The 22,812-nt window shown below is 44.0% G+C and overlaps 1 protein-coding gene and 1 non-coding gene across 3 annotated transcripts; one reads left to right on the forward strand and one right to left on the reverse strand.

Moving 5' to 3' along the window:
• Window positions 1-137: 137 nt before the first annotated feature.
• Window positions 138-8,165, reverse strand: TTI2 (TELO2 interacting protein 2). 2 transcript variants are annotated; one of them, XM_037055339.1, is made up of 7 exons: window positions 6,947-8,162; window positions 5,191-5,377; window positions 4,542-4,634; window positions 3,004-3,191; window positions 2,784-2,927; window positions 1,235-1,397; window positions 138-336 (listed from the first exon to the last, which is right to left on the reverse strand). In XM_037055339.1, exons 1-7 carry the CDS (start codon window positions 7,591-7,593, stop codon window positions 232-234), a joined length of 1,527 nt encoding a protein of 508 aa, XP_036911234.1. In that variant the 5' UTR covers window positions 7,594-8,162; the 3' UTR covers window positions 138-231. The 2 variants fall into 2 exon arrangements, with proteins under 2 accessions (XP_036911234.1, XP_036911235.1); XM_037055340.1 differs by lacking the exon at window positions 138-336 and having other exon boundaries at window positions 1,290-1,397; window positions 2,759-2,927; window positions 6,947-8,165.
• A 139-nt stretch (window positions 8,166-8,304) lies between these two features.
• On the forward strand, window positions 8,305-8,410 carry LOC118993275 (small nucleolar RNA U13). Its single transcript, XR_005067827.1, has one exon. It is a non-coding gene; the product is annotated as a small nucleolar RNA U13 (small nucleolar RNA).
• Window positions 8,411-22,812: the final 14,402 nt, after the last annotated feature.

Below are 22,812 nucleotides of genomic sequence, written 5' to 3' on the forward strand. Positions count from 1 at the left end.
TTCTCCTCTCTCCCTTCCCCTATCTCTAAAAATAAATAAATAAAATCTTTAAAAAAGAAAGAAATGTCCAGACTTCAGTTTTTCTTGTTCTTTCCATACGTCTATTGGAGTAAAAGGAAAGAAAAGGATGGTCTAAATCATAATGCCTAGTACAAAAATACCTTTTTTCTTTAAATAACTGCATTTATACAAAGAGAAAATCCTGTGCTCTGTAGGGAAATCATACAAATCTCAAGTCCTGCCATGGGGAGCATCCCCGGAAACCTGCTGCACCTTCCGCATGCAGCTCACAACCTCACTGTCCTCGCAGCTTTGCAGACTCTTGGCCAGGAGACCCTGAAACGTGAAACCAAACAGACGTTGGTTGGTTACTTCTTTCCCTCTCACCTGGGCTCTTCTTTCTTGGCACCATGCTCAGGAGGAAAGGATGGGTGACACTAGGGGACAGTTGACAGAACACGTGTAGCTGTAAACAATGTTGGCACACTTGGAAATGTCCTGCTGGCTCATGAAGAAGCAGCTTAATACCAGCCAAGGCGAATTAGATTGGATCTAGGGCTTGACAACTGAGATCACAGAGCCAAGGTGAAGTTTAATCTGAATGGGCTAATAAAACAACAAACCAGTCTACTTCTAAATGTTTTCAGGGTATGAATTTTTCATGCTGCCTTACATCACTTCGATTGAAGATTTCTAAATGGGATAAAAATGAGGCAACAGTTTATTAAATATATAAATATGCACACAGCTATTACATGCTATGCCTTTGAGAAGTTAACTTGTGGAATGTGAAACCAAAGAGAATTCCCACATGGATAAACAAGAATATGGGAAACCACAGTTGCCCCTGAAAAGTGGGGAACATTTCTGGGATCTGAATTACTCTACCTATATGATTATTTCTTGGTAACTAACAGCCCATTAGTTCACCTTTTTTTTTCCCCAACAGGAACAGAACTTAAATTTTACAAACTCTTGATCACGGCCCTTTCGCCTAATCTTTGTCCTAGCCCCAGAGATACTTCCTAACCCTCCTGCCTTTCGGACGGAACGCTTCTAAATACCTTTGCTCGAACTCTCTTGAAGTCTAGAGGGTTCCAGAGGTGGAGCCCTGATGCCTCCACATTCATTCATAGGCGTGGGCAGGCCCATGAGTAATGAATTATAATCAACTGTGACAATGACTTGGGGGTAATGAGGCCTAGCCTAAAGCAAGTTGCAGGCTGCCCCTTACCTTCACTTGTCCCTGAGAGCAGTGGTCCAGGAGAATCAGGCAGTCCGTGGCCGCCTCTAACAAGGCACTCTTCACAGGCTCAGGTGTAAGGCTGCGATCCCTTGCCACATCACACACCAGTTTCAAGAGAGCCTTCAGTAATACCACGAGTCTACAGGAAACCCTGGAATCCAGAGGAAAAACCATGTTCATACTCTAAACCTGGGTGTTAAACTGGAGACTTCAAAGACCCTCTAGTATATAAAGCCCTCATTTCGTAAGTGAAGAAACTGAAGTCAAATGTGTTGGACCACAGAGCTGGAAGCAGAACTAGAGACCAGACTCCAGATTAACTTCAAGGCCAATTATTTTTCTCCAGCATATTGCCCTATACACACACTGGCTAGCCTAAGAAAGACGTGTTCCCTTCAGAAGCCTGGTTCCACTCTGGAAGGAAGGAGCCCTTTCTGAACAGGGAGGGCTGGGGTTTCCCCTGTACTTTTTGGCCAGAGAACAGGAGCTGGCCCATAGTCCTTTAACTTTTAAGCAGTCTCAGGCCAGGAAAATAAGATGAGGGAAATTAGCTTGGCTTCTGGGACTTAGGTGTCAATTTACATTTTCTGTCACTTAATTCCAGATCCTAGCTTACCAATAGTTCAGCCCAATCTATCACTAGCCCTTCTACTAAAAGACTCTGGACACAAAAAAGTAAGTCCTGAAAATGGATAGTTGTGATGGTTGCACAAAACCTGGAATGTACTTAATGCCACTGAACAGTTATTTTAAAAATAGTAATTTTTTTACCCCAATGAAAACCAAAAAGCCGTAATGGAAGCTGGAAAGTAACTTTAACTTGTAGTGTGAAAATATGCAAAGTAAACCGTATTTCTGGACAGAAATATAACTGGGGGAACTTTGCATCCCCTGAAAAACATTAAGTGCTTTCCTGTAACCTACTGCTTAGCCTCCCATATGTCATCATTCAGTATTCAGCCCCCAAGCCCCACCCTCCACAGCGAGTCACACTCATTTTCTACCCTTCTAACCCCAACATCTGCTTGCCAGTCTCTCCCTGGAATCTTGGTCTCTGCTCTTTAAAGGCCTGGCACATTAATTTGATTCAGCTTCGTTGATCCACCCATTCATTCTATCTTAGTCCACTCATCTTCAGAGTTGGAATGCTTTCTAGGCCATCACATCCTGAATTAGTACTCTACTGATCACTGTTCAGGCACGTGGTATGAAGTGTTCTGCTCTCAACTGGGTTTAAAAAACAGGAGGAGGAACAAAGTTAGGCATGTCTTTATTACATATAGCATTTCTAAATGACCTTTTAAAATGTAATGTGCATTATTAATCTAAAGAGACAGACACCCAAAACAACAATGGGTGCATTTTATCTTTCGAATGCTATTTTCTCAGTTCAGACTTCAACAGGTGTGTAAAACTGGGAGTGTTCCAATCCTCCGCGTGGCCTTAATCCTTAGGATGACATGGACACCTGCGCAGCTTCTGAAGGGAAAGTCTGGGTTCCACCCCGCTTACCACACTTGTCTGCTGGCTGCTGTACCTTGGCCAAGCGTACTGCATGAGAAGTTTCAGGGTTTCCAATGTCTCCAATCTCGCCTCCTCCTCTGGTCCATCATAAACTTCCAGATAACTGAGGATGACTCGCTCCAGCCTCTTCATGTGCCGGACACTTAGGATCCCCAACCTACAAACGAAAGAGAAAACGTTGATACCAAAGAGCCGAAGCCGGAGTTGGCCGGGCCAGCAGCCCAGGCACTCGCCTGCTCACAAAGGCTGGCAGGTGTCTCGCGTAGGTCCTGCGTAAGAGGATGCGGTGCTCTGGCTCCATGTGGGTCAGGATCAGCTGCAGCACCTCGTCACAGTGCGTGGTGGGGCGCGCGGCGTCTCCCTTCCAGTGCAGGGCTTTCTCCAGGACTGGAAATAAGTCCAACAGACACAGCAGCACGGCCTGGAGGAAGAAGGAAAAGAACTAGTCATCCGTTCCCACTCACAAGGCTCACTGAGGTTTCTAAGCAACTTCATGCATCTGTTCTTGGGGTCCATGTCACAGATTTCTAAAACACACTACTATGTACGTGCATGTTACTTTGTATTTTCTAACTTCTTTTTCTTTTTACATTATCTCCATCTGACAGTCTCTAAGTTAACAGCTTCTCCTCCCTGTGCTTTGCTAAGCTGTAAAATGGGAAGAAATGCAGAGCTGGGGCTTAAACCCAAATTTCTGGAGTCTGAGTCTATTGTCACTAAGTTACTAAATCCAAGCAACAAGTACATGTACTTCCAGTAAAACTGCTCCTAAAGAGAACCTAAGGATTTGTGTCCAGCGGAACCACCCTCCCTGAACTTTCAGTCCAGGCAACCCCTTCTAGCTCTCCTGGGCCCTTTGGTTTCCTGGGGGTTTTTTGGTAGGGTTTTTTTTTTTTTTAAAATTCTTAAACACCATCTCAAGAGTTCTAACCCTTTTGACTATTAGTACCTGGATTCTCAATGCCTAAAATAATACTTTAAAAAAAGGTAGCAAGGTGAAGGGTTAAGGGCGGATAGGCATAAAATAAGAAACCTGGTTATTTCTACCTCTAATTTTATATAACTTGTTTCTACTGTCTTGAGAATACCGTTCCCCTGCCTAAGAAACTCCTACTTATCCTTCATAAATAAATACCACCTCCTCTGGATTCCCCCTAAAACGACCCAAGACCACCAAACCTGGTTAAGTTGCCTATTGGTGCATGCCCACTGAGCTGCATACAAACCTCTTTCAATCAATGTATCACTCTGTACTGTGGACCTATGTATAAACATCCATATATTTACATAAATACCTCCCAAATCGTTTCTTAAAGCCAGAAAGCTTGTCTGACTCATTCGCTCCTGGAACCTACAATGGTTACTAGCACACAGTAGGTACTCAATGTCCATTGGATGAAAGAAATAACAACACTAACATACCCAACACACGAGGTATTAATGTGTGTTGATACTAAAGCAGCACAGGAAAAAGTTCTCATAAAAAGAGAACTTTTTCCCGACATAAATCTGTCCCCAAGAGATACGTAACTGACCCAGAGGACGACCAAACGCTGGCTTCCTGCGGCTCCTGAAAATGCAGATGCTGCCTGGCGTCCAGGTGTTTTCCCCGGTCACTGCTGCCTCCATTTCCAGCTTGGCAATGGCTCTTAGTTACCACCCTCACTTTCCAAGAGAAGACAATGTCTCAACTATTCTTATTCATGTAATGCCACCTTCCACTCAGATTCGCAAACTGAGACTCACGGTTACCCACAAACCTCACGGTTACCTGAACGAGGCGGTGCTCTGGCGTGTACAGGTGGTTGAAAAGGGCGTGGTACAGGACCTGGGCCCTGTTATACTGGAGCAAATCAGCAGCAGGCTGCAATCAGACAAATCACCCAATTAAAAGAAAAGTGAGCCAACGCTGGCAAAATGTTGATAATTGTAAAAACTGAATTATGGGCATATGCAATCCACTATACCCCTCTCTGCTTCTTTGTATATTTTTAAAGTTCCGTGATACATAGTTAAGAAACAAACAAACAAACTTCCTCGAGTAATAGATTGCACATTTTGGTATAATCCCTCTCAGTTTGACTTTTTTTGCTCCTTGGAAGTCAACTGCTAATTATTATTCAGTTTGACAATGGCCTATGTTTTATGTGCATAATAGTAGTCCATGTTACATATTTATATATATATATATATATATATAACCTATCAGATATAGCTTCTACTAGGTTAGCAAATGGAATGACTACAAAGAGAAAAAAAAATACAGTACGTGAATTTAGTCACATAACAGCACCAGCAGAAAGGCAGCTAATAAAACATGTAAACATAGGCAGCAGTACCATCGTGACAGCAAGAACGAGGTACAACCGTATGACTCCGTCTCTCCCGTCACCACAGATGACCGGGCAGGGGCTGCTTACCACGTTGAGCACAATGTGATGAAGGCAGTGCACCCCCAGGACTTTGTTCTCGGTTTGGTAGTCATCTGAGATGAGCAATGATGGGGGGAGGATCCCTTCAAGATGCTGGTTCAGCCAGGGTCGAGTGACCTGGTGCAGAGTCCACGAGAAAACATGTTTGGTGGCAGGGTTCTTCTTCCAGGATTCCCTAAACCGGAATGTGAAACCAAATTAGGTAAAGTGACATGGTAGTAGTTCGCAAGGAAAATTAAGATAAATACAATATTCCTTGTCCTTGAAAAAATAAAAACAAAACAAAACAAAAAACATCCCCTGTAAGGTAACTCCTGACGCTATAACATACATTTTAAGATTTCGATCAAAATAACTTACAGAACTGACACTAAATACATTTAACATTCCCCCAGAGCTCTGGCTCTAAGGCTTATCCAATGAGAAGTAGTCATTCATAACCGCAGCAAAGCCAAGCATCTGGGGTGATGGTGGAGGTGGTTACAGCGAGTAACAAAAATGTCTTCAGATTATCGTTATTATAAAGGAACAAATGAATTGATATTTGAACAGTATTTGTAGCTTATGAGTTTACACACATTACTCAACTAATCTTCAAAATAACTGTAATAGGTAGTACTATCTTTTTATTACAAATAATAGCACTGAGGTTCAGAGAGACAATATGACCTGGTCCTACTCAGAAGCAATAAAAGGAGACAACATCCACCTAACAACTAAGCCTTTTAGTTCCAAGTCCCTAGGAAAATGACAGTTATGTGCACATTTTTTTGTATCACTAGTATTACAGAGACCCTTGCAGGGCATTTGGTCCTGCCAGACACACCCATGGAGACCACCCATCCCCACCAAAAGGTCCATGAAATGTGGTCCCATCCAACACATCCATAAGTGCACTTGATCCCAACAAATGGTCCCTGACATGGGGTCTTGCCCAAAATGTCCAAGCTTCAGAAATGTCCCTGGTTCAAAGAGCGCATAACATTTATTTATACTGCTGGTTTACAGGATTAATGCATACAATATTATCCCATTTTATTGGTATAATAATTGGGCTGTGACTGTACTGCCAATAATAACCTTTCTAAATGGGATGGTCTCGCTGGTCACAGCACATGGGGTTGGGTGGATGGGTTGGCACAGACTAAATGTCTTTGTGTGGGTTTCAGACAGGACCAGATTTCAAGGACATTTTGGCTGAATGAATCAAATGACCCCATGGTAGTTGAGGACAACGAATGTCCCCAATCCCAAAAACTAACATACAAAGAAGTGGAAACTCAAAGAATACTTTATCTAATAACAGTCTAAAGCTTTTATTTTCATCCCAAATGCTGCTTCTATATCTAATAACTATCCATATCTACCAGTGATGAGTTTCAAGATCCCTGAATTTAAGTTCAAACCTTAAGTTTAAATCCTCTCCAAACTCCTACACCCACCTAACTTAAGAAAGTTAAGTCTAAATGAGACAGAACTTCCAATTTTCAGGGCAGTCGTCCTGAGGACTGGAAAAAGTACTAGAAAACGGAATCGGAAGACCTGGGTGCTGTCAACTTTACCTAACTTTGCTTAACTATCTAGTTAAGTCGTTTATAGCAAATCCCAACCTTTCTGGGCCTTCGGCGATCTGCTATTAAAACGCTTTCATCCTACTGATGAAGAACCCAAGGTCCCGTTGAGCTCCAGCACTCCAGGACAGGCTGAAGCTCAATTCGTCGGCCCTTTCTGCAGGGTTACTCACTTATTCAAGTCGGGCTTGAGAAGCCTCAGTACCACAGTAAATCTCCCTTTTTCGTCTTCATTTTCTCCGTGGAGGAATCCTGCCACAGAACCACACTCAGTAACTTGAAGCAATAAGGCGAGCACCTCTCCAGCAACGTCCTGAGATGTCGGCCTGGTCCACGGTTGTTCCAGGCTGTGTGTGACGGCAAAAATATAGATGGGTCCTGCTAAGTGACGCAGGGCCGTCTTCCTTACGAGGCAAACCAAGGAATTCTTGGCAGACTCAACTTTCCTCAAGAGCTTGAGAAACAATAAGCCAACGGCCGCCGCTCTCTCGGCCACTGCTGAGAAACCATCCTCTCTACCTTCCTGCTCCACGGCTGGGGCTGCATACTTCTCCAGGGCTTTGGCCACCTTCCCCACCATCTCGGGCATTCCACCGGGCGAGGTCTCACAGCCCTCAAATAACTTATCACACTCTGTGGCTTCTAGGAGAGCATCGAGGTCTTGAAGAGCTGCATTTCTGGCCTTGCTCCGTCGGGGCTCCTGGCCGGTAAGACGGTGCAAAATCTGGGAGAAGGCCTGTCCGAGAGCGGAGGAAGGGCACTCTCCAGGCAAGGAAGAGCCCTCCCGCGCCGAGGATTCCCGAGAGCTGTCAGGCTCCATTCCTGACTGCTGCAGCTCACGGCGGGAGGGGATCCGCTAAAGAGGGCAGGAAGGATCACCGGAAGCTGGGCTTCTCCCAGAGAAGGTCTAAAGCCAAATGGAACGGCGACACATTGAGGCGAAAGGAGAGCGAGTCTAACCAGCTTAAGAGTAAAGTGTGCATTCACGAAATGATGCAGGAAAAGGAAAGGGACCTCTCCGGTAGTAACACAATCTCAGACTCCCAGGAGTGCAGTATAGAATTACTCCTGCCTACCCGAAGACTCAGAACAAAACATAAAAAGTTCCAGGAACGAACCCTAAAACACGATAGGAAAAAGACTCCAGGTACCTGCTGCCCGTCCTATACATTCTGAGCCTATCAGGATTCGGACCTAGCTGACGTCATTGCCGCAAAGCACAACAATAGCTTCCGCCAATACAGCCTCAACTCTTCGCCGTTTCACGACCTGCTGTCGTAAAGCAATCAAGATTCAGGTCTTATTAAAGGGTGGAACTATGGCAAAAATTTGCATAGAGAATAATCCGCTCGCTAATTTTGTTGCTGTTTTCCCTTACTAAGTAGAAGCAAGAGAAAAGTCCAAAACTGTCGGCGATGTTTAAAAAACATACAGGATTTTGTGTGTCAATACTGATACATACGGATTATGTCACCCTTTCTAAGAAGTTAGCGCGTCATATTCGAGAATCCTTAACTTTTTACTGTTACTGATCCTTTTGTAGTTCATAAGCGTGATGATTGGGTGTTCATGCATTTGTGTGTGACATGTGCCTCCCACAAACCTTGTTACGACATCGGCACATTACCCGTCTGACATGAACTCTGAGGATCCACTTAAACTTGGACTTTTCAAGGGGTTTTTTTCTTCTGTAATTTTTCTTAACTGACGTTGTTTGAAGTTAGCTATGACTTAGTTAACCATGACTTAGCTACGAGCTAGGGTTATTTCTCGTGCCGACGTCTAGTTCTACAGGAAATTATTTATACTGTCCGATTAGTGTTTTAGGATGAAAGGGTCGAACGCCACGGTTTGATACCCCCGTCTGACGCCCCCCGCAACCCCTGGAACTAGGGCTGATGAGCCGAGAAGTCTGGCTCCCCGCGGCTCCGCCCCGGGTGGTTGCCACGTGCTTGCGGGCAGCTGCGCGCGGTGCTGCGTCTGGGCGGCAGGCGGCGCCTGGACCCAGACAGAGCAGGAGAGCCGCTCTGCCGCGCAGCAAGTAGGTTGGTACGTTTTGAATGCTGTGGCTCTGGGCGACTCCTTTGTCTTAGTGGGTCTCGCGCGGCGTCGCAAAGGCTTGTTCCCCTGCTGTGGGTTCTCAGAGGATAGAATTGTGTCCAAGGGCCGGTCACAGTAGTTGGCCAACCTTGGAAATTCGTCTGTGTTTTCATATAGTTTCCTATTTCCTGCGGTAGCCAAGGATTCGAGGCGTGGGCGGGGAGCACTGAGAGATAAGCGTCCGACACCGGGCGGGGTCGGAGAGCCGGCTAGGTAGCCGCGGCGGTTGAGAGTGGGGTTTGAAGAAGCAGCCGCTGCTTAGATGTGCTGGTGGGCAGTCGGGCAGGCTCAGCCAACGCCACGCTCCCAGCAGGTCGCCTCCTGGCTTTGGGATTCCACCCTTGAGCAAAGTACTTGTCTTGCAGAGGTCTCACTGCTACTTTCAGAGTTTCCTGGGACCCGAGACCATGTATTTACCCTCAGTGCCTGGCACAAGTTAAGTCACGCAATAAATGTTCGTTGAACCTTACACGTCCACTCACAGAGGATTGCCTGAATAAACCACGGTGCATCTACACAATGTACTTCTGTGCAGTCTCTGAGCCCACAGGAATCCAGAGAAAGCCCTGCGGGATGTGTAGGGAAGGAAGAGTCTCGAGTAGGTTCTCCCCAGGGAGTGGTTGCGGCGCGGAGACGCCGGACTCCAGGCCCGCCTTGGAGAGGACGCTGCTTGCAAGTATCCTACCTGTGATTCCTTCCTTGCTCCCTTCCTCCCTCCCTGTGCGACGTCTCCGAACCCTAATTTCTTTAATTGTAAAATGTGGGTAGTAATAGTCCCTACTTTTTAGGCTTGTTATGACAAATAAAGAAGTTAAATATATACGTAAGTAGCTTAGAGCACTCTGTGCAGTGAGTTCCATACAAGTGTTAGCGCTCGTTAAAACCACCGCTTCTGTATTTTTAACTTACTTTTCCTCTTTGGGGGGATTTTTGTGGTTTGGACTCTTTCATTTGGTTTTGCCTTTTCTGACCAATTGGAGGCACTCATGATTTTCTAAGCAATTTCAAACAGACTACAAATCATTTTCTCCCAAGTGGATTCTCCCCTGCTAAGGTCCGTGTGCCCAGCGAGACGCCAATCCACAGAGAGTTGTATTCCTGCCATGGAGGAGCTTGTCTTCCCTATCCCAGCGGCTCTCGTTCCCTCGTGAGCAAAGTACTTACTTGTCTTGCAGAGGTCTTCCCCCCTACGCTCAGTTTCTTGGGGCCTGAGACCATGTATTTATCCTCAGTGCCTGGCACAATTTAAGTCACGCAACGAACATTCATTGCACCCCACGTGTCCATACACAGAGGATTGGCTGGATAAACCAGGCTGCATCCACACAATGCAGTTCTGTGCAGCTGTACAAAGGAATGAAGACCATCTCTGTGGAGGCCATGGAACTCTGGTATGTATTAAGTAATAAAAAGCAGGGTGGAGACCATGGATTGGTGCCTTTCTTTTTAGAAAGACCAACGTGTTTGCTTACATTTTAAAGAAGCAGTGGAAGTATAAATTACAAAGTAATAAAAATGGTTAACTTCATATACTGTGTTGTATTGTTTGTCTTTGGAATCCTGTGCATGTTTTACATAATTTTAAAAGAAAATAACAAAGCATTTTCTAAAAGAAAAAAAAGGCCATCAAAGCATATGTGGAGTTACTCCTTTATCCCATGGGATAGTAAGAATCTGACTTTAACTTGTTTTCACTGTGCATCCTCACTGTGATACATCCTAAAGATAAAAAGAAATGGCAAAGAGACCGAACTGCCTTTAGGTATAGTATTTGTTAGTAATAGTACTGGTCTTGTTATTTAAATGCTATTGTGTACTTTATATGTTTACATATATGTATATAAAATAGCAAATGTGTATCTTTTTATTTTCATTTTTTAAAGGTTTTATTTATTTTTAGAGAGGGGAAGGAAGAGAGAGAGAGGAGAGAAACATCAATGTGTGGTTGCTTCTCACGGCCCCCTACTGGGGATCCAGGTATGTGCCCTGACTGAGAATCAAACCTGCAACCCTTTGGTTCACAGGCCAGTGCTCAATCCACTGAGCCACGCCAGCTAGGGCGCTAAGTATCTTAATATTGTTAGAAACCAAGGTCTTCAGTAAAAGACACAAGAGATACAAGTATCAAATCAGTAAAGTAAGGTATAACTTCTGTAAGAGAAAATTTGAAGTGACAAGAAGCAATGGCAATCCAATGGCTGTGTGTTCAAATTCATAACCTGAATGCCATTAACCACTAAGAGGAACCAGGACTTCTTTAGGAGATGACTGGTTTTAGAACTGGGGTAACTGCATGTAGTGTTATTATGCCAGAAAGCAAGGTAGCGATCAAATACTACTGAGGTTATGTCAAAAAGACCCAAGATCAAAGACGAAGGGGTACCATTTGGCCAAAGATGGAACAACTTGGGTTTAAAAAAAAAAGAATAATGACTAATGGATAGAAATATGTCAAATATATACAAATCCATGAAAAAAATTAAAAGCACACATTCATACAAAAACTTGGACACAAAGGTTCACAGCATCATTATTCATAATAGCCCAAAGTGGAAATAATGTGAAAGTCTACCAGCTGATGAACAGATAAAGAGAATGGGCTATCTGGGTACAATGGACTACTCTTTATCCATAAAAAGGAATGGGGTTCTCCTATTACAAGATGGATGAACTTGGAAGGCATTATGGTCAATGAAATAAGCCGGACACAAAAGATCCCACTTACATGAAATGTCCTCAGTAGACCCATGAGAGACAGAAAGTAGATTGGTGGTTGTCAGGGAACGGGGCGAAGGAGATTTCGAAATGGCAGCCAATGGGCCTGGGCTTTCCACGTAGGGTGATGAGAATGTTCCTGTGTTAGCTGGTGGTGATGGTCACCCCACCTTGTCATTATACTCAAACTTACCGAATTATGTACTTTCAAATGATTAATCCTATAGTATGTGAATTAAATCTCAACTTAAAAACTAGCATAAGAAAGTATGGAGAGCCTCAAAGAGCTTTGCTTCATGGAAGATACATGTTTTCTTTACATTAGAAATTAAAATTGAAAAACTTTTAAAATATCCATTTAATTATTTTAAAAAATAGGACAATGAACCCATTATGTGTTAAGCACTTATTTTTAGGAAAAATAACTATATTTCTTCAAACAAAAAAAAACAGAGAAGAGTAGCATTGTGTTACACTTTTGTAAACAGACCTGTAAAACATTGCAGCCCCCTTCACATCCGCTCTCATAGGAGACAGCTGGGTCCTTGGATCTGCTGCAGCCTCCAGCCTGTGTTGAAAAACTGCACTGTGCATCCATAAGAGAATGAGAGTGAAAAGGACAAGCAACATATTACTATTATTATAAAAATAGTTTTGACCTGGCTGGTGTAGCTCAGTGGATTGAGCACAGGCCTGCGAACTAGAGGATCGCGGTTCGATTCCCAGGCACATGCCTGGGTTGCAGGCCAGTTCCCTGCAGGCCAACTCCCAGCAGGGGACACACAAAAGGCAACCATACATTGATGTTTCTCTCCCTCTCTCCTTCCCCTCTAAAGATAAATAAATAAATAAAATATTTAAAAAAAAAATAGTTCTGACCTGGCAGACCTCCAAATAGGGTCTGGGAAGCCCTCAGGAGTTTCCAGCTCATACTTTGAGATCTGCTACTAGAAATATACAAATATTGCCCTGGCCAGGATAGCTCAGTGGACTGAGTGCCAACCTGTGAACCAAAGGGTAACCAGTTCAATTCCCCGTCAGGGCACATGCCTGGGTTGTGGGCCAGGTCCCTGGTGGGGGCGTGCAAGAGACAACCAATTGATATTTCTCCTGTGCATCAATATTTCTCTACCTCTTCTCCCTTCTTTCTCCTCTCAAAATAAGTGAACTCTTTGTTTAAAAAATGCATGAATATTAATAATATCTGGGATTCACTTTAAAATACTCCATGGGAGGGGTGGTGGGAAGGAGTGATTGCGAAATGGGTGAAAAAGATGATCATCTCTTGGCAATGTTGAATCTGAGTAGTGGACCATGGTTGTTCTTTGCGGTATTATTGTATTTTAGTTTAAGTCCCAAACTTTCCATAATGACAAATTCTTGTTATTGCTCTTATTTTTAATCAGTGTTGGTTTAACTGAGTAAAAGACCCTGAGGGGGCAGGAGGTAAAACCAAAATTAGAGTTTGGGTATCTAATGATGCAAAAATAGATTTCATACAGTTCTCGCCCTCAACAGGTTTTCATCTGCCGGGGGACACAGGGACAGGCAGATGTGGGAGAGAGTTTGAATGAAGGCATCTGAGAAACAATCTGTCCCTTTTAAATGAATGTCAGGCACTCTGCTCACAGCCACCCTCTCAGGCTGGTGTCCTTGTCTCCATACTGCAGATGAGGAAACTGAGGTGTGGAAAGTTGAGTCACCTGCCTAAGGTGTCACAGCAGAAAGTGGTATAGCTGTGACTAAAAGCTAGGTCCCTTTGACTCTCAAACCCGATGCTCTTCACAGCCTTACTCTTCATTTCTAATCCGGCCAGGTACAGTCCTGTAATGTCATCCAGTGTTTCCCTCGTGAATGGCCCCCCCAAAGAGGCCCAGGCAGTGACCCAGGGAGTCTTTAGGAGAATTCATAATAATGTCTGCAGGGTTGGTCTTTGCATTGCACTGTCCCCTCATTCAATCTGCACAATTTGAATTCAGGGAGGGAAGCCCTTCATTCACGTTCATCTTTCTCCTCTTGACTTTATCTTCCTCTAGATTTTTTTAATCTTCACTCAAGGATATGTTTATTGATTTTAAACAGACAGGAAGGGAGAAGGGGGAGGGAAACATTGGTCTGTCGCCTCCCTAGGTGCCCTGACTGGGAATCAAACCCACAGCCTCTCGGTGTACAGGATAACACTCCAGCCAGCTGAGCCACCCGACAGGGCTTCTCCCTCCAGTTTGGGGAAAGCACTCCGACACCTGTCAGAAGGGTAGATGAATTTAGCAGCAGCTCTACTCCTGAGGAATTGATCAAATGTGAATAACCATGTGTACGGATATGGGTTCAAGACCACCAGGATAAATCAGGAGGTTCACTGTGGGACTATTCATCCAGCAAAAATCTGAACAAACTGAGAGCTCATCGGCACTGGGGCACGTCCTCACTGGGGGATTCTCCAGCCATTTACTAAAAGAAGTGGCGCTAAATCAAAGGACAGGAGGGGTTCCCACAAGGTGCTGTTCCCTAATGAATGTGAGATACAAGAGATGCTATGATGCCCTGTTTATAAGACCACGTTTAAAAAAAATGAATGCCTATATATGTAAATACATACATACGTGTAGGTCTCAAAATACTTAAGTAAGGAGAGAATTCGGGAGGTTGTCCCAGGTTCCGATGAGAGATGACCCTGGGTGCTAATGTGAGGAGAAGAAAGGAAGATGGAGGAGCCAAGCAGAACGAAAAGAATGGAAAGAAAAAGATGGCCACACCTTCTTACGAAGCGTATATGTGACTGTATATATGTACCCATGTAAAATTGTGTATGAATGTGGTTATGCATAATGAGATGAAACTGTAAAGTATTTCCGTTAGAAGAAATGGAAGAATGCAATAAATTCCAGAGATTTTGTGGCTAAGCATTTAGCACTGCCTCTCAGTTTTCCAAAGACCATAGGATTAACGATCGGGGTTGAAAACCTCTTCACGAGGAAAAGCGAAAGTGAGGGAAAGTAAGAAAGAAGTGTTTGCTGTCCCTCCTCCTAATGAGAGTAACAAATGGTGTGATCACAGCGTGACAGTTTGCCAACTCGTCTTTCAAGGTTCATATGGTCTAAATGCGGTTAATAATAGGATTTTGAAACACTCTGTCAGATAATTACTGCTTGCAACAGAGCTACTTTTCTGATTATGGGCCAAATGGAAAAATGATAGTACAATATTTACAACCCTGGAATGCCTGTGGAGAATGAGGCACCACTACGTTCATTTACAGACAAAACAACAACATTTTAAACATTTATGATGAAGACTGGCTTGGGCTAAAGAGACTACGAATTATTGTGAAGAATCACGTGTTTATAAGATGTGCAGAATATGCGCCACGTGGTCCTTAATGAGCCAAAATCACTTGCCACAATGTAAAGAGAGCTATAAGCAAAAGAATCTCCCAAACGTGCACTATCCATCAGCATTTTTTAAAAGTCCCGGCACTGTTGGAAGTTGAACTGAGGCATCTTTCGCTATGGCCCCGAGGGTACCACAATGCCTATATACCTTCCTCCCCACCTGAAAGTCTGTGTTTGCTCAGCTTCCTGTTCACGTCTGTGCCGCCGGTTTAATTCATTGCAAGTATTTTTGATCAAGGCGGCGTATGATCTGAGAGCATCTTCCTTCCACAAGGGGCGTGGGGCCTGCTGACGTTTCCCCTCGAGGACCTCATTCCAGCGGCATCCGCTCTCGTGCTCTCTGCCCAAGGACTCCCATCAGTGCTCCAAAATGCTCACTCTAGTCCATGAATAAAACGTCCTTGCTGATTCCATAAGCCTCCTCAGCAGCCGCTGTCTTTCTCTGCGCAGTAAAACGTCTCCACACAAGCTGCAAGACCACAAACCCGCACATGTCCTCAGTTCCCCACCTGCCGTTCACCTAGTATCCCTTAGAACTTTTTTTTTATTATGGAAAGTTCGCACTTGGTTATATCTTTTCAGACTTTAGAACTTGATAATAGCCCGCCCCCATCCCCCTTTTAAATGCCATTGAAGACACCAGGCCGTTTGTGCTCTAAAAGGACTGCAACTCTGACTTTGGCCCATGGCTTCTTCCTGATGTCATTTAATTTGTTTCTGTATCTCCCCCATTTCCCATAAATAGCTAGTTAGATCTGGAGGCAGCATTAAATTCAGGATCCTTCCGCTTGAGGGTGGGCCTGTGCACTCCTGATGGTATCACGGGAGGCACCGCGTGTCCCACTTTTACTGGTGATAAGAGAGATTTATCTGATATAAAATTCCCCGTCAATTTTTCCCCTGGTGACTTAGCAGCCATAGGTAATCATTGCTTAATTCTTGTAGGTCATTAAGGATTGCTCAATGGCAGTGTTGTAATTCTGTTATTTTCCTTTGCATGTTTTACCTGGAACTTTGCTTTAAATAGAACTTTCCTAGTTATTCAATCACCCTGAAATACAGTGTGTACAGGAAAAACAGAGTAAGTGCCTGATCCTGCCCCTTGACCAATTTTTAGAATGACAAATTTAGTGTCCTAGCAGCCTTCAATGAATACCTACTTATTGTTCTTAGATCTCAAAGAATTTTATATTTTGGATGAGTTTTATTTTCTTGTCATTATTCTATTGTCAAACGGTCCTATCTTTTTTTAAGTATTGCATTAATTTTTGTAGAGATCGGAGAAACAAGGTAGAAAGAGAGGGAGAGAAACACCAATGTGCAAGAGATACATCTATCAGTTGCCTCTCCCACGCCCCTGACTGAGGACCTGGCCTGCAACCCAGGCATGTGACCTGACTGGGAATCGAACCAGGGACCCTTTGGTTTGCAAGCTGGCACTTACTTAATCCACTGAGCAACACCAGCCAGGGCTCATTTTGGCTCCTGTGTCTTTTTGACATGACTCAATAGTCTTGGAATTTTCCCTTGCTGCTTTCTAGAATGACAAGATTGAATCATTTTTCCCAAGATGGTTCCTTCTAAGGAAAAATGCTATTTAAAGGCTGGAGCCCAAACAGTGGGACGCCATTGCCCCTGGGTTTTTATTAATTTTAGGTGCCCAGGCTTAGAAGACACATCTAGGGGGAAATGTCTTTTAGAAAGAGAAAATAAATCATAAATTGATATTGATGTTTGCAATTTAAATGGGAGATTCCAGGCTTCCACTTTTTAAATGTGAGACACATATCTCTTCTTTTTCACTGAAAATATTATTTCCTAATAACATTAACATTACTATTTATTTGCTTTGTCCTAAATATATACATAACGGTATTAAAATAGCAACAGTTTAAGATTTCTTTCCTCATTTTTTCCTTTTTGTCTTTAGAAATATCTGGTAGTTACAGATTTTATGTATTGAGTCACTTAAAAACATTTTTGTGGCTGTGGGACCAACTTGATACATAGTTAGATGATTCACCTATTTTTCCTTTCGGCCTTTCAGGAATGGCTTCTTCTTGTTCACGTTTCAACACAACTCTGCCTCCATCCACCATCAGCAAAACTGCTCTTTTTCACCCTGCCAATAGCCCTTCGACTGCTAAATTCAGAGGACATGTTTATATCCCTCTTATTTGATCATCTTCTCTCTTTTTTTAGATTGTATTTATTTATTTATTGAGGGAGGGGAAGGGAGAGAAAAAGAGAGGAAGAGAAACATCAATGTGCAGGAGAAACATCACCTGGTTGCCTCTCGCACATCACCAGTTGGGGACCTGGCCCCGCAACCCAGGTGTGTGCCCTGACTGGGAATTGAACCAGTGACCCTTTGGTTCTCAGACTGGCGTCCAATCCACTGAGCTACACCAGCCAGAGCTGGGCCATCTGACTCTTGGTCTTTCTTTCCCTGTAACCTTCTTCTCTTCCTTGTGGAGAGCTCATCCCTCCTGGTTGCCCTTCCCCTCCCTGTCACTCCGCCTCCTTTCCCACTTTCTCTGCTTTCACTTGGTCCCGAAAGTTTTCGTTCCTCAGGACTTGTCGAGGATCCGTTCTCGTGGCCATCCCTCCTTCCGAGGTAATCTCACGCTCCCCATAGCCTCCGCTACCACGTGCATGTTCGACCCTCGCGGTGGGCCTCCTGCCTGTACCCATGGCTGAGCGCCAGACTCAGACCCTCAAATTCCTATCCGGTATCTTCTTACGTTCACCTTATGAGTACGTTTTATATTTCTGAGCTGCAATGTGAATCTTTACAAAATTTCCAAAACTTTTCTTCTATAATTTTCACTGTTATAGAATAACCGTTCTTACTGAATCCCATCTACCAAGTCCTTCCCTCCTTCCCCACATGTAACCTATTAACAAGTTCTGCTGGTTTTCTCTCCTCCAAATATCTTGAACTCATCGATTTTTCTTTGCTGCCACTATTACAATCTCAGTCCAAGTCCTCTTCACCCCAACCAATCTAATAGCCTTCCACCTGGCCTCTTGCTTCCCTCGTTGTTCTCCCTCCCATCGCCTTTAAATATTTAACTCACACAACATCACTGCCCTGCTTAAATCCCTTCGTCATAAATTAAAACTCCTTGCTGTGGGCTGCTTGGATCAACACGGCCTGATCCCTGGGTCCCCTTAACCCCATCTTGTCCCTCTGTGGCCATGCTCCAGCCGCACCGGATTTACTCTCCAACAATCCAGTCTCCGTTTGGCCTCAAAGTTCTCACATACACTCTTTTGTCTGGTCTTTCTGCAGCTCTTGTCGTTCTGGTCTCAGCTTCAAGGCCTCTTGCTCAGAAAGGCCTATCTCGCCTCTATCTTCTTATCCTCCAAGTTTGACTTAGGCGGGCACTACCCATTTTTTCCTGGTTGGCACCCGTATAAGTTATGTTTGTATCTCTCTGCCCCATTAGACAATAAATACTTTGGGAATAGGGACCCTTCTGGTTTTTGTTCATCGGCACAGTGGCTGGCATGTGGCAGGCACTCAATACACATTGGCTGTTGAATAAATACGAAAAAATCAGATCTTTGTATTGATTTTCCTCAATATTTGACTCTAAGTGCAATTATTCACACCAGACTTGTATACAAACAGCATATTGGGTGGATATCAGCTATGCCCGACGAAGTAAAGCAAATCAAATTCTGCGTGCAGCCCCTGGGACTATGTGTGTTCAATAAAGGGCACTGTACGAATTAGGGTGATTAGGGGAAATACAGAAGCTTTACTTAGAGACTTTTCACTTAGCCCTCCTATTTAGGGGGAGGGACTAAATTTCGATGACTTCAGAAATAAAAATGGCTTATATTTGAAAATCACTTTGAATCCTTTAAAAACATTCTCTCGTGTGTTGGTCGATTTTTTAAACCACACTCTGGGGCAGTCCCCGAGTCTCCATTTAAGAGAGGAGAAAAGCGAGGCACAGAGAGATGAGGGAACAAGGCTCATTAGAGGCAGAGCTGGGCTTCAGACCCATTCCCTGAACTCCAGTGCTGGTTTTGTTTATCCCACTCTACCAATTAACCTCAGGACGAGGGGCAGAAGAGAAAGGAACCACGATTTCCTAAAACAGGACCCCGGCTCCTCACTGACTCACTGGTCAACCTTTTTCAGATACTGAGCTCTTCCCCTTTTTAAAAGGAACAAAACCGTTCAAAACTGCTCTTTCTTCCTCGGTGCTAGCGTCATGCATTTCTCTTTTTAAGCTAGACTTTAAAGAAATGACTTCCATTGTATCCTCTACGAATGTCTTACTTTAAGAAAGACCGAGTTTTTAGGAAAAGTGAAAAAGTCCTTAGATCTCATACAAAGACTCAACATACAATTCTCTGAAATGATGAAATCTGCCTGGCTCCGGAGGCAGTTGCACCACTCGCTGTTCACAATGGCCAGGACCCTGGAAGCAGGGACAGCTGTGATGCAGTGCCCAACTCTCAGTCTGAATATAAGGTTCTACTATAACACGGTGTGATGGATTTCCCAGGCTACTGGCTTTGCTATGTCCTCAACATCTAATGAAGGAAGAATGTGCTGCTTTGCAGAATAATTAAGTTGAGGACATTGCTTTCTAACCTCAAAGTAATGCAGGTTTCTCGCTGTAGGCATTTTTTCTTTCAAAAGGGTTACTTAAAGTGGTTCTTAGAAGATAATTCCAGCTTGCTAAATTTAGGGTGTGAAAGAGGCCAAAATTAGAATGTTCTGTGGCTAACTGTGCAAGAAATATTAGTGTGTGCAGTAAAGGTAGGGCATCCTACACTTGGCGACTCTTTCTCTCTCCCTTTCTCTCTCCCTCTTTCTCCACCTTGACATCCAACATATAATTTATCGAGGTGAAAAGTTACTGGAGGCAGTGAAGAACACTTTACCACCATCACCACATGTTAAATGAAAATGATTTCATATCTGAGTTATTTCTAAAACCACCCTGAAGTCAGAGCTACTTCTCAAAATTTATCAGCAAGCCATCAGAAAATGCTTATCTTCATATTCAAGGCAGATTTTTGGTCAGTCAGTCTCCATTCACTTGCAAAACAAGACGTTAGCTGTAAAATTTCACATCAAAGTGGAAGGAGTACTGGTATCTGGAGCTTTGAAATGCATGGAAAAATGCGTGGATTAAAGCTAGATGGATAGATACAGAATAACATAAATATAGCAAAATGTTCATCGTAGAATGCAGGTGGTTCACTCTACTAACTCTTCAACCTGAAAAGAATAAAGGTGGCAGGTCCCAAGGTTAGTGGGGACCTGCACTGTAGGTCCCAGGTATTGTTCTGAGATGGTGTCAGTGGAGACAACTGTGTCGTATCTGATCAGCCTAGGCCCTTGACACCTAGCTGAGCTTCCCCTCCCCTCCCCACACCTCCCCTCACACACCGAAGTGGGTGGGGTGATAGGTGCAGAGTCTTGGGGGGCTCAGAGAACAGACAGCTCAGTAGTTAAATAGAGTGTACAAAGGGGTGGGAGGGGAGAGTGGATCTATGTGACTCGGAGACTCCTGAATTATTGAGAGGAAAGAAGGCTCTGGGGATGGGGAGAGAGTTGGTGGCTCAAGGAACAAGGGAAATTTACAGGGAAGAAGACAACACATTTCTGGAATGTTTGAGTTTGTCATGGAGATTCATGCAACACATGACTACAACATAATATTGAAGACCACCACTAAGTTGTTTGCCCCTTGGTCTTGATCATCCAGATTTAAAATACTCCAAGGACTTTTTATAGCTTGTCTTTTTCTCTGCAGGGATGAAATCTAAGTAAAATCATTCGGCGGGGATTTGGTCAAAGCTGAAGAAAGCAGAGGATGACTCTCTGGCTAGACACAGTCACCAATCCAACTCTTGTATGTTGGATTTGTTTGGATTATTTTCTGACCGAAGCCTAACTTGATGTTCACTCTGCTTCCAGGTCAGTTTCTCCCGCACTCAAGCAAATCTGTTTTTTTCTTCTTTTGGGTTAGGATTTATGGGCCTTGCTCACATTGCATTGTGTATTGAATGCATCAGTCACTGTGTTTTCTATTCCTGGCTTTGAGGACATGAGCCACCTTCTCACTTAGAAACTCAGAGCTGCTCCTTGGGGGAGCTCACCGCATTGTTTGGATAGAAACCCTTAGTAATTGGCACCTCTCTTGAACCATTCATAACATTAAAAGCCCATCAGGAAGGTTCTGCAATGGTCTTGGTGCTCTCTGTAATATTAGAGGACAGGCTGGAATAACGAAAAAGAGGGTAAAGACATTAAGAGGGAGGAAAAAGGAATGGGAAAGAGAAGATGATGGATAAGAACACTGTGTCCCCAAACAGCACCGGTGAGGAGGTAGGTGGTGAAGACTCTGAAAAAGGCTCAGAAGCCATTGAACTGTGTCCGTACGCCTGCTGATGCCGTCAGATTTCCCCTTCATCTACAGAGCAGTTTGTTGTTGAGACTCTCACATAAGGGACAGAATCAGAAGCCATGGCAAGGCACAGGTGGCATTGGTCACATCCTGTCTATACATTATGCTAGTTTATCAGAAGAGGAATTAAATGGGCATTTTTAAAAAATAGAGGATCTGTAAGAATCCAATGCTGTCGATGGTCTGAGGCACAGCGAGCAAGTTTCACGTGTTTTCATGAGTGGCATTGGTTGTAGGAGCCTGCACCACTGGTCATCAGTTTGTCCTGGCTTCCAATTTGGTGGCATCTTGGGCCCTGAATGTATGCACGTGGTTTTAAAAGATTCACCTCTAAATGAGTAATATGGTCAAGGTCCTCTGAGATACTATGCCACCAAGCCAAAAGAGGGTGGTAGAATGGAGGGCTTGGGGGCTGAATCATGGCAAAACTGGGGAGGCATCCCAGGCCCTACTGAGAATGGGAAAAGCCCCGGTGAGGGGTGGGTGACTTCAAGTTGGATGAGAGAAAGGGGGTGGGAGGGCACAAGTCTCCAAGGCACCCATTGTCCCAATCTGTCAAAGTCGGTGATTTTCAAATTCTGCTCTGAGTTTCACACCTTCACTTCAACTACCAATTTTGTCAATGGTTGATCCACATAAGTTTCTTTAAAAGAAGTAATCCACCATGGAGTTAAAACACACACACACACACACACACACACACTCTCTGTGGTCCTAGATAATGAATGGCAAGCATGAAAGTCATTGGACAGTAATCTGGGGTTTTTGTCTTCCACGACTGCATCGGCCCAGGAGCTTGATCTGCCTCCGAAGGAATTGTGGGTCAGTGAGGCCGACATTGACCCTCAGTCTGCACAATCTGGGTTTGTGCCTTGGGCCTAATGCTTATCTGCGTAATTATGAGTAAACCATTTATTTGCTTCTGTCAACACTCTTCTCCTAATTTCAGACTCAGAGCTATTTACAGAAAGGAAAGCAAATTATATTTTATGAAAGAAGTCGGTGGCTAAGTGCTCACTATCTTTTGATTGACTGGTGTTTGCCATAGGTCACTGGAATCTTGGTGCATATGATTATCCACTACTTTCCTTCGGTTTTTTCCCCTATGAAACACATTTGCGGTGCAAATTCTTTTTCAGTCATGGGAATAGTACTGGGTATACTGTAGTTGCCCATGAATGGTTTGTGCAGAGAAAGGCATTGGCTTACCTCCCAAATGGCACCCACATCTTTTAAAAGCCTGATCTAGCTGTGGCTGGTGCGGCTCATGGATTGAGAGCTGCTCTGCAAACCAAACGGTAGCCAGTTTGATTCCCGGTCAGGTCACATGCTTGGGTTGCAGGCTAGATCCCCAGTCAGGGACGTGCGAGAGGCAACTGATCCAAGTGTCTC

The sequence above is a fragment of the Sturnira hondurensis genome, unplaced genomic scaffold (genome assembly GCF_014824575.4).
Source record: "Sturnira hondurensis isolate 20B ecotype Veracruz unplaced genomic scaffold, ASM1482457v3 Scaffold0008640, whole genome shotgun sequence".
Classification (NCBI taxonomy): Eukaryota; Metazoa; Chordata; class Mammalia; order Chiroptera; family Phyllostomidae; genus Sturnira; species Sturnira hondurensis.

Coding starts and splice junctions, on each gene's coding strand:
- TTI2 (XM_037055339.1), bottom strand. CDS start 7,593: ATGGAGCCTGACAGCTCTCGGGAATCCTCGGCGCGGGAGGGCTCTTCC. Junction 4,635..5,190: donor ATCACATTGTGCTCAACGTG/GTAAGCAGCCCC, acceptor GTCTGATTGCAG/CCTGCTGCTGATTTGCTCCA. Junction 3,192..4,541: donor CAGAGCACCGCCTCGTTCAG/GTAACCGTGAGG, acceptor TTCTTCCTCCAG/GCCGTGCTGCTGTGTCTGTT.